Source organism: Dasypus novemcinctus, chromosome 23 (genome assembly GCF_030445035.2).
Source record: "Dasypus novemcinctus isolate mDasNov1 chromosome 23, mDasNov1.1.hap2, whole genome shotgun sequence".
Taxonomy (NCBI): Eukaryota; Metazoa; Chordata; class Mammalia; order Cingulata; family Dasypodidae; genus Dasypus; species Dasypus novemcinctus.
The window spans coordinates 13,914,188-13,926,017 of NC_080695.1; the positions used below are offsets into that span (position 1 = coordinate 13,914,188).

At 49.2% G+C, this 11,830-nt stretch overlaps 1 protein-coding gene across 7 annotated transcripts in view; it reads right to left on the reverse strand.

Annotated features, from left to right (window-relative positions):
- The window catches only part of SMURF1 (SMAD specific E3 ubiquitin protein ligase 1), a 109,735-nt gene extending 106,211 nt beyond the window's left edge, over positions 1-3,524 (reverse strand). For 6 of the 7 annotated variants that reach the window (XM_058285812.2, XM_058285811.2, XM_058285810.2 and 3 more), the window contains exon 1: positions 3,207-3,408. In XM_058285812.2, the coding sequence (XP_058141795.1) occupies positions 3,207-3,261 (55 nt within the window). In that variant the 5' untranslated portion in view covers positions 3,262-3,408. Of the gene's footprint in view, positions 1-3,206 lie in introns of all 7 variants that reach the window. The other variant, XM_058285806.2, reaches the window with a different exon arrangement.
- Between the last annotated feature and the right edge of the window lie 8,306 nt (positions 3,525-11,830).

Below are 11,830 nucleotides of genomic sequence, written 5' to 3' on the forward strand. Positions count from 1 at the left end.
AAAAAAATATTTAGGTATTTGATATTTCAACTAACTGGTTTAATTTTCTTGAAGAGCACTGTGGAACCCTTAGAGCTGAAAATTCCATTCTTTTACCCAAAGTGGCCAAAGTAACGAATCTGGGATTCATTTGTGTACCACATAAGAAAAAGTTTTTGCAAATCTTCCTAGAATTTGATATGAAAATGTTTCCAAAGGGTTCAATTTGCCAGTGAGCTCAAAAATGTCCACAAGATTTTAACAAAGATCGCTTGATTTTGCTCATATTATACCCACAAACCCAATGAAACTATTTTAAAACTTTCCTAATAAAATATTAAAAAGACACTCTTTAAACTTATATTCTTTTAAATATAAAGAATTAAACATTCTTCTACTATATAGGCCAGGGTGATGAAGCCGATCAACATTATATTACCCAATAATTTTTTTAATCAAAAAGCGTCCACGGGAAGAAAAAAAAAAGCAACCATAAATGTAATCAATATACTAAACTAATGCTTGGCATAAATCAAATACAAGTGCTTTGCCTTAATGCAAATTTCTGAATATCAGGGTTGAGACTTACCAACAGAAAGCACAAGCACCCAACAGTAATTTGAAATAAGTAGGTAGACAAATTTATATGACCCATGAAAAGTAGAATCAAAGAATGTTAAAATGGGGTTGAAGTCTCATTTTATATATGAGGAACGATTAAACAATGTTTCATATCATGCAGGTAATGGTAGACATGACCAGTATCCATGTCTCCTAACTCTAAATGATCACCTCACAACCAGACACAGTTGTGTACCCAACAATCCTAAATGTTGTTTCACAACTCCAATGTCATCATACTTTGCAAATTACTTACGCTCTGTGTAGTACTGACTGGTTAGAATAACCCTCACCTTAAAAATGCCTATTTCCAAATATCACACGTGGAAATAAACTCTGAAATCTGTAACAAAAATATTCAACTATTGAAAAATAGCTGTACAACGTGCCAAAAGTGTAGTGATTTCAACTTCCCATTACAACCTTAAAAATATTTCGTTTCAATGTAGCCGCATAAGTTAATGGTCAACAGACAACTGCCTTCAGGTGTCTCCCACAGCGCCACTGAACTCTCTACTCTCAAACCTGCTGCAGGGGCCGTCACTCCTGCCAATCCATTCAAAGGGAAAAGCTGTTTCGGAAAGAACACCCATCACCTGCGCCTTTAATAGCAAATGCCATCCAAAACCTCCGTAAGCATTTCTGTATCTATGACATCTAAAGTCCTGCATCCAAAAATAATGTGGGAGGAGTACAAACCAAGTCCTCTCCTTTAAGCAGAAAAGAACCAGGCCCGGACCTGCCAACTAGAATTGATAAATACATATACACCTGATGCATACATTTGTAACTGAAACCTGTTCCTCCTAAAATATTAATCACATTTCTGCCAAAACTCACAAAATCAGTTATTGCAACTTTTAACAAACAAACAAACAAAAAACAGAAATGGATCTGCTGTCAGTTACAAATTACATTGTAAATGGGAACCAAATTTAGGCTGTCAGTAATTAAAAGTTTTACAAGTATCACAACGTCAGAAACAAGACTTCTATGTAACCATAAAAATAACTTGTTTATGTCTGCCCAGTGAGAAGTGTTTCCTATCCACACCCCGGTTTAAAAAATCATATCTCTCCAAAAGCAAAGATCCCTGGGATCTACCTGTCACGTTAAAATCCTGGTGTCCAATTAATCCCATCTGATATCTTTGTTCTAAAAAATAGTGCAACCCTATTCTTGAAACAAAAGCTAGATCAAACAACTTTGGATTTTTCAGATTTTAGTTCTAAAAAAAATAATAAATTATTCATTGTTGTTTTCATGGAATTTACAGATGCGTCTATGGCTGTGTGTCTGCCATGGGGTGTTCAGATGCCCATTCTCTCCTCAGAAAGGACCGGACCAGTCCTCATTAGATTCCGCCACGGATAGGAAGAAAAATCGAGAGGGAAATTCCTGGCAGGGATGAGAGCGAATTTTTTATTTCCTTTCCAGAGCTGGAAGTATTCTGGTTCGGAAAGTCCCCCAGCAGAACTGTATTTGCGAGACTACCATGCTGCCTCGGGTGTGAATTTCAACGGGCGAGTCCTGGTGGGCGTGCTGGGAGACGCAGCTGCAGCCCGCCAGCACCCGGCACAGCGAGAACCGGCGGGTGGGCTGCGGTGCAGACCCGCCCGCAAGCCCGGGTCGTCTCTCTGCCCCCGGGGAAGGGCACGACGGCAGACACACCTCACACCGACACGCCCACCCAGGCCCCCGCGCCGCAGGGCCGCGGCTTCACGCTCACCCTCGAAGGTGGCACTACAGAGCCACCTAGAAAACTGCCATTCATGGAAGACAGAGGAGGGGGAACCGGGAAGTGTGCGTTCCTGCAGCCGCCCGGGGTGGGTGCACGGGGGTCGGGGGGGGACACCCAGAAGGGGCTGTTGAGGGGAGGAAGGTGGCAAAATGCCCGTCGGAAAAGGTGAGCACTGAAGAGGCGGAGTCGAGGGCAGATAGTGGCCCAGGCCGCTGAAAGAGGAAGTGGACCAGACTGCGGAGGGCTGGGCGGGGAGGAGCCGCGGGGGGACCGGCGGCGGGAGAGGCCGGGGCCGAGGCCTTCGAGGCTCCAGGAAAGAGTGGAGGCTTCCGGAGAGAAGCCAGGGGGCGGGGCCGGGAGCGGGCGGGGCGGGGCCGGGGAGAGGGAAGGGGGTGGGCCTTAGAGACAAGGGGCGGGGCCACGAGGCAGAAATGCGGGGAGGGGGCCGTGAGGGGAGAAGCAAGGAGACAGGTGGTGGGGAAGAGGGAGGGAAGAGAGGGGGAGGCTGGGAGGGGCGGGGCCAGGAGAGGGCAGCGAGGGGGCGGGGCCGAGGGGCGAAGCGAGGGGGCGGGGCCGAGGGGCGAAGCGAGGGGGCGGGGCCGAGGGGCGAAGCGAGGGGGCGGGGCCGAGGGCGAAGCGAGGGGGCGGGGCCGAGGGGCGAAGCGAGGGGGCGGGGCCGAGGGGCGAAGCGAGGGGGCGGGGCCGGGGGCGAAGCGAGGGGCACAGGCCGAGGGGGGTGCCGAGGTCCCGGGACAACGGCCGGCGTGGGGGAGGGCCGCTTCCCGGGCAGGCAGGAGGGGGCTTCCGGGGCTGCACGGGGCGAGCGGGAGCCGGCGGGGCTCCCCGGGCCTCCCGCCGGCCGTACCTGTCAGACGGATCTTGATGCTGGAGCCGTTCCTGCGCGTCCCGGGGTTCGACATCTCCCGCCAGCGATCGGGCAGCCGCGGATCCAGCGCCGCCGCCGCCCCCCGGCCCGGCCCGGCCCGGCCCCGCCGCCGCCGCCTCAAGGTTACGGCTCCGGGCTGGGCGCCGGGGTCCGAGCCGGGGCACCAACTCCGCGGCCCAGGCGTCCGGGCGGCGGGCGGCTGGTCGAGCCGGGGACCGGCCCTCGACCCCGCGCCCCGAGCCTCGCGCGCGCCCCGCCGAGCCCAGTCCCGAGCCGCCGCCTCCACCTCAGAGCCGGACGCCCGCCGCGCTCGCCGCTTCCGCCGCCGCCGCCGCCTCCCGGAGCCGCGCGCGCGCCCGCCGCCTGCCTGGCCGGCCCGGCCCTGCGCGCCCCCGCCTGCGTGCGCGCGCCCAGGCCGCGACGGGGCGGGACGCGCAGCTACGTCTCCCGCGTGCCGGCGCGCCCCGGCTGGGGGCCCGTGGGCGGGGCTTCTCCCGCCTCCTCAGCCGCGGGGAAGAGGAGAGGCGCCCCGGGGAGAGGGGATGCGGCCCGGGAAGGGGAGTCGTGCCCCCGGGAGCGGAGGCCCCCGGCCCGTGGCGTGAGGCGGGCGGGCAGCGCTGCCCGCGCCTCAGCCCTCCGTCCCCTCTGCGGGAACCGGTGGGCACGTGCGGACGTGGGGGCTCCGGGATCGGAATCCTCTTCCAGGTCTGCGTCGGGGCTCCGGGCTCCCGCTGAGCCGCCGCGTGCAGCCGTGGCCCGTTCCCAGACCGAGCCCCGAGCCCCGAGCTCCAGCAGGCCCTCAAGAACGTTTGAGTAAAGATAATGCAGTTGATCCGAGGGCGGGACTGCTCAGGGAGACAAAGTCCCTGAGGTGTGTTCGGTGCAGCCTGTGCGCTCTGTTGACGCGCAGCGAAGTTGCCAGAACCGCGCAGGAAGTGCCATATATAGACAGGGTAAACAAGATTCGAGAGAGGGATAAAGTTGAGAGGTAGATAAGATGCTGGGTTTAATCCAGACAGCTTACAGTTTGACCAAACAAGCAGCAATACTGCCTCTATTTCCCTGCCTTCTGCCTAATATCGCCCCTCCTCCCAGGTTAAAACGAAAATCTCGTACGTTCTCCAGCAAACATATGGTATAGAGAGGGGAAAAATATGTTAGGGAGAAAAAGCTGGTTGTTTACCAAACTTGTCTTTGACCCACTTACCTAATTTTAACACAAATTCTTATCCTTTTATCTGGTTTGTGTCCTAACGAAACCGGGCCCTGGGCAGTCGCTGCCATCCCCTGCAGCCTTGGGCCTTGTTTGAAGTCAGTCTTTAGAATAGAGCCCTGTCATCAGAGCCACCTTGACATTACCCTGCCTGCCTTCCTCAGTCTGAGCCCAGGGAAAGTAGAGTCCTGCTTCACCTGTCTTGGCCTCCACCCCTCAAGTAAAAAGATGGGCCTGGCTTGTTTGGCTTCTGGCTGCTCAGATTTTCAATGATTCTATGTTTAAGCTATAGGGTAGTAGACCCAGAATCGAGCTGTTTCAATTTTGCAGGCAATTATCCCTTGATCTGAATAAATCCATTTAGAGCCTGTTGCCTAGTGGCCCCCAGGTAACCTCCATTCTTGCAGCCCTGTCAGTATGTCTGCCTCCTCTATTCCCTTAGTCAAGAAGTCTTCTCTCAACAAAACCCACTGTCTCTCTCCTTGTGTGAACACTGGCCTGTGTTCTGATCCCCAGCCATTCCTGGCCTAGAAACCTTTTATTTTTTAACCCCATTGTTTTCTTACCTGCCTAGCTGTCTGCACCTTCCTTTGCTTGGTCCTCAACCCCACCCCACCCCACCCCAGTCTGGAGGTCCCTTCTGGAGGTTACTGAAAGGCATTTTGTTTACTCATTAACAAGTGATGGCTTGTTAATGTCATTTAACTGGAGACAAAGAGCAGTGTCTTGCACCATGCCTGCCCTGTGAGGACCTTCCTAAACAAAAGCAAATGTTTCATTCACTCAGCCAACTTTGCTCACCTATTGAGGGACCCAAGTCATAGCCTCAGCATTTCAGAAGCTGAGCTGCCTGGAAGAGACAGACGAAAACAATTGACACTGATCCAGTGATAGAGATACCTGTAGATGTAGACAGCTAGGATGGCCAAGGGGGATGGGATGGGGACATCCCAGAAGATTCACCAAGGGCCTTGGTCTAAGGCTTGGAGGCAGTGGGCAGGGGGGAGGGGCTTTGTAGGCAGCAGGAGCCTCTTGTGCAGTCACGAAAGCGAACGCCTTTTCCAGCAGCTTCCGTCGCGAAGCCAATCGTAGGGGCTGCGTCCTCCACCCATGCTCCCCTGAAAGTTGATAAAACCGATAAAAGATATTTGCCCACTTAAAACTCATCAGCCACTGTTTTGTTCTAGCCCTCATATTGAACTTAAGGTCTACCTTGAAATCCATTCATCGGGTATCAAATTTTGTCAAAAATACTATCTCCTAAAGATATCTGGAACAAACAGTGTGGTGGCTTGGAGTTATATACCCCAGAAAAACATGTTCTTAATCCACTCCCGTGGAACCACACAGACCCTGGCTCCGCCACATGTCCAGCTGGCAACAGAGCAAGTTCATTAAATTCTCCAGGCCTCACCTTGCTCATCTGTTAAATGGGAATAACAATGCCTCTCACCCAAAGTCAGTGTGAGGTTTAAGTTAAATCCTGGATGTGGACTTAGCAGCCTAATAGAGCAAGTGCTCGGCAAATGGTAGTGCAGATGAAATGTGTGTGCCCTTCTTTGCTGTGACACCTGCTATGGGAGGTGGCAACCATAATACTTTTGGGAAAACCAGTCTGGCATACTGTACAGAGTGTCAGTGGTGGGAGTGGACAGCTGTGACAAATGCCTCTTGAAAGCACGTTTCTGTTCCTGAGCTGGTGCCTCTGAAGCCAATGGCTAGATCAGATCAGCTTTTTAGATTCTCTCAAGGTAGGCTCTAAGCTTATTTTGCTTTTCACCTGAACCTCAAGTTTTTTAAATAATTGGATGTACAAAATTGTGACTAATTAGCACATTTATGTCTTTATCCTTTTATGCCCAGAGGCCTTTGGGGTCTTTAAGTTACAGACCTAGTACACGGAAAATGCGTGGAAAAAGCCTGGGATTTACCAGGCTTTTTATCAATACGCAAGGTTGCCGATATTATTCTCATTGGTAAGGTTTATAATGTACCTGTTCTTCATTGACATTTTAATTGAGATAAATTGTTGGTGGAACTAATACAGAGGGATCCTTGTGCCCTTTGCCCAGTTTCCCCCAATGGAAACATTTTGCAAAGCCATAGGATAATATCACAATCAGAATGTTGACTTTGATACGACTGATGATGTTTCCTGAGACTTCCCCAGTTTTACTTGTGCTGATTTGTGAGGGTGTCTTAAATTCTGCACTTTTAGCACCTGTGTAGTTTCATATAGCCATCACCAGGGTCTAGATACTGAACAGTGCCACCATCACAAAGATCCCTTTTGTTGCCCTTTTGTAACCCACCCCCATCTAAACCTTGGCATCTGCTAACCTGCTCTCCATTTCTGAAATTTTGTCATTTCAAAAATGTTATATAAATAAGTCATACATTACATAACCTTTTGGGATTGTCTTTTTTCACTTGGCATACTTCCCAGGAGATTCTTCCAAGTTGTTCCTTTTTCTTGCTGAATAGTATCCCACGGTGAGTGGGTAACACAGTCTGTTTAACCCTTCACCCAGTGAAATGCCATCTGGGCTGACTCCAGTTTTTGGTTATTACAGATAAATAACTATGAACATTGGTGTACAGGGTTTTTTTAATAAATATGTTTTCGTTTTTCTGGGATAAGTGACCAAGAGTGCACTTGCCAGGTCATACGGCAATTGCAAGTTTATCTTTACAAAAAATTGCCAAACTGTTTTCCAGAGTGGCTGTACCATTTCACATTTCCACCAGCAAGCTATGAGTAACCCAGTTTCTCTGCACCTTCGTCAGCATTTGGTATTGTCACTATTTTTAATTTTAGCCATTCTGATAAATGTAGTTATTTTGACTGTGGAAATATTTGAGATAGATGATTTCTTCAAATATATGCAGCCAGGTAATTGGGAACAAGCCTAGAAAAATAACTGCAAAGTCTTTCTTTAAAAGACCCTTTTTGAAGCCCACATTCTACATTCAGAAACAGCGAAGGTCAAGAGTAAAAATAAAATTATTGAATTGCTGTCTCTCAATAAAAAATATGATTTTTGTTTATAAAATAGTTCCCACTCAGATAAACAGTGTTTTAAACAATTAAAATTATTATCTTAATAAAGTAATAAAAGTAATTAAGATGCTTAATAATAATCTCAATTTAAAAGAAAAACACTCAGAAATGGCATTTTTATTGTAAATAACCAAGGGAAATACCTGGGCTTCTGGTCCACTACTCCCTCAAGATTTTCTAATCTTCAGGAGAATAGGACAAAAGTTTCTCCAAATTCATTGTATTGCACCTATACTACATAAGCAACAATAACAGGAAAATCAATCACCCCAAAGAAGACTCTGAATCATTATTTACTGGCTAAATTTTTTACTACTTTTTGGACAAGGTTGGAGGAAATTCTACGAGATAGACCAATGGTTCTCAAAAATGTGCCTCGGCGGTTGAGCACCAGCTTCCACACATATGAGGTCTGGGGTTCTATCCCTGGCCCTGGTACCTCCAAAAAAAAAAAAAAAAAATGGGATCACCAGAGTAGTAGCATCAGCTTGTCAGCAGCAACACCTGGGAACTGTTAGAAAAGCAAATTCTCAGGCCCTGCCCCAGAATTTAGGGGTAGACCCCAAATCCTGTGTTTTAACAAGCCTTTCATGTGATTCTGCTGCAGGATGGAGTTTAAGAACCACTGTTAGGGGAAGCAGATGTGACCCAAACGATTGAACTCCTGCCTGCCACATGACAGGTCCCGGGTTCAGTTCCTGGTGCCTCCTAAAGAACATGAACAAGACAGCAAGCAGACACGACGGGCTGGTGCAGTGAACTGACACAACAAGATGACACAACAAGAGACACCAGGAGGAAAACATAATGAGAGAGACAACAAAAGTAGGGGACAGAGACAGTTCCAGTGATTCGGCGCCTCCCTCCCACCTGGGAGGTCCTGGTTCAGTTCCCCATGCTTCCTAAAAGGAAGATGATGGGCACACAACGAACAGACACAGCAAGTGCAGACAACGAGGGGTTGGGGAGAAATAAATTTTCAAAATAAATCTTTAAAAAAAACAAAAGAAACACTGTTAGAACACACAATTAACTTTCTATTATTTTTACTAAAGGAAGAGAGCAGGGAAGTACAAAATCCAAAACACGGTTATTATGGTTGCAATGTTAAAAATGACTGTGGGTAACAAGCAAAAATGCAATGTGTAGAAAAATTTCAGGGGATCACAGAATCCTTAGAAGTCTCCAAGTCCAAGCTAGAAAAGGGTCAGGGATCAACCCATTTCCCCAGCCAAGGAGCAACTTCTTTCAACAGAAACAGTAGGGCCAGGGCGACACCCCTGCTCTCCTATGAATTGACACCATCTGTCCCTTCACCTTGGGGTCACTGTCTCCAGATTGCAAGTCCGGGAAAGAGTTCCCAGGCAGCTGAGTCCTGATCAGTCGTCCACTTGGCCTGGCAGCCTGGGGACAGCGAGAAGGAAAGATAAGGCCCCTTTTCCTTTTGTAGTAGCAAGTGCCACCTGCCCCATGCATACACAATAGTGCTTTCTCCCAAACAGGAAAGGGGACCCAATACCAAACAGTCCCCAAATATTCCCCTTGGGCATGTGATGGGGGAAGGAGGGCAGCAGATTTACATTTCCTATCGCTTGATTCAACTCATATCAAACCTTAAATCAAACTCCCCCAAGCAAACACACTGACTCTCCTGTAAGGATGGAGGCAGCTGAACAGGAAAGGCTGAAGTAGGTCTGTGATTTATAACAAACTGGGAAATTCATGAATCAGACACTCTTGCAGCAATTAGCAAAAAAGAACTGTAGTAAGAACCCATCTGTGGCAACTATTAGCCATAGTTTCTGCTGGCAAGGAGGTGACCTAATTCTCCAGGCCCACAGATGTGCTGAACCAGTAACCGAGTCACTGCTCTGCATCCTGCATAGTATGTAAATCCAACTCAGCTCTCCCTGGCATCCCACAAGGCTCTAATCTTACCCTGATTGTGCAAAAATAGAAGCAAGGGCAGATAAATGTGGCAGAGATTTCCCTAGTACCAAGAAAAGGGTGGGAGCTGTACCTCATTATTTAAAGGCATTAATATAAACAAATTAAGCTAATTGGGGGTTTAATAGCAGCATCTGGTTTGTGCGAGGGATGATATATAATTATTCACTACTCTTCCTGCTTAGTGAACATGATAGAGATTTTCAAGGATAGATATTTCAAATCCGGGCTCATCCACTTTTTTAGGTGCCTGTCATAGCTCTGTAGTTTAAAGCAGACACTTTTCCTGTCTGTCTGTCTCTCTAGCCTGCATCAATCCTCTAGCTGCCCTGCACCTACCTTGATGAACGGCGCTTAACCTTTCATAGTTAAAGACTTTGGTTCTTTCTTCCCAGGAACCATGTTTTTAAAAACACACCTTTGTCCATTTGTACACACCTACGGATAATATTGTTCATTTTTCCTCTCTTTGCCATTTGTAGACTATCGAGCAAACATTTATCAAGAATCTTCTGTGTGCCAGGCAAGGTGCTAACGTGCCAGGCATTAAAATAAGATCAAGAAGTTCTGATCCCTGACATACTGGAGCTCACATCTGGTAGTGGAGATGGTCGTAGAACAAATCATTAAAAGGTAATGTGGGAGGGAGTGGACTTGGCCCAGTGGTTAGGGTGTCTGTCTACCACATGGGAGGTCCCCAGTTCAAACCCCGGGCCTCCGTGACCTGTGTGGAGCTGGCCCATGCGCAGTGCTGATGTGTGCAAGGAGTGCCTTGCCAAGCAGGGGTGTCCCCCGAGTAGGGGAGCCCCACGCGCAAGGAGTACGCCCCAGAAGGAGAGCCAACCAGCGCGAAAGAATGGTGCCGCACACACGGGGAGCTGACACTACAAGATGATGCAACAAAAAGAAACACAGATTCCTGTGCCGCTGACAACAACAGAAGCGGACAAAGAAGACACAACAAATAAACACAGAGAACAGACAACTGGGGTGAGGCAGGGAGGGGAGAGAAATTTAAAAAAAAAAAGGTAATGTGGGGGGGCAGATATGGCTCAAATGATAGAGTGTCCGCCTACCATATGGAGGGTCTAGGGTTCAAGACCCAGGACCTCCTGACCCGTGTGATGAGCTGGCCCATGCGCAGTGCTGCCGCGCACAAGAAGTGCTGTGCCCCACACACAAGGAGTGTGCCCTGCAAAGAGAGCCACCCTGAGCAAAAAAAGCGCAGCCCGCCCAGGAGGGGCACCGCACACACGGAGAGCTGACGCAGCAAGATGACGCAACAAAAAAGAGATGCAGTTTCCCGGCGCTACCGAGGGTGCAAGAGAACACGGAAGAACACACGAATGGACACAGAGAGCCGACAACGGGGTTGGGGGCGGGGGAGATGGGGAGAGAAATAAATAAAAATAAATCTTTAAAAGAAAACAAAACAAAAAGGTAACGTGGGGGAGCAGATGTGGCTCAAGCGGTTGAGCCCCCAGAAGGGGGGGCCCAAGCTCAGTTCCCCGTGCCTCCTAAATAACAACAAAAACAGACAAGCAAAACAAACGATGAAACCTACTCAGGAGAGCTGATGTGGCGCAGAGATTGAGCGCCGGCTTCCCACAAATGAGGTCTGGGTTCAAGCCCCAGCCCCTGATACCGCCTCCCCCAAAAAAGGTATAATGTGAAAATGAGGGAGAGGAGCCAGGCTGAAGCCTCCCCTTTCCCCACGGACACCCAAGTGGCGGGAAGTCAGCGGAGAGAGGGAAGGGTTTTGCTGCTTTCCCAGAAGTGCTGGCTGGCATTTTGCCTTGTCCCTTAGGCAGCAAGTTTCTAAAGAGGTTCTCTGCAAGTCTTAGCCCACTGTCTTATGCTTACACAGGAAGAAAAGTATTGCTGGAATTGCTCCGGAAGCTTCACGGAGCCCCTTGGCCTGATGGGGGCAGAAGGGGGGGCACCTCCCATCCTGATGGAGTTTCCACTCTCTAAATGCAGTCCTTTGCAGAATTATTCCTATTTAAGTGGGAGGAAGGGAGCTATTGAGGGGCTGGGCCAAGAGTGGATGACGTATGAAAGCTGTTTGGGTGGCACTAGGTTTTTGTTTTGACCAAGAGCTGTTTCTCTTAAAGAATTGGCCTGGGGAAGCAGATGTGGCTCAATTGGGCTCCTGTCTACCATATAGGAGGTCCAGGGATCGATGCCCAGGGCCTCCTGGTGAAGGTAAGCTGACCCATGTGGCAAGCTGGCCCATGCAGAGTGCTGCCCCGCGCAGGAGTGCTGGCCCACGCGGACAGCTGATGCACAAGATGACCCAACAAAAAGAGACACAGAGGAGAGACAATAAGAGGCGCAGCAGACCAGGGAGCTGAGGTGGCGCAAAGAGAATGATTGCCTCTC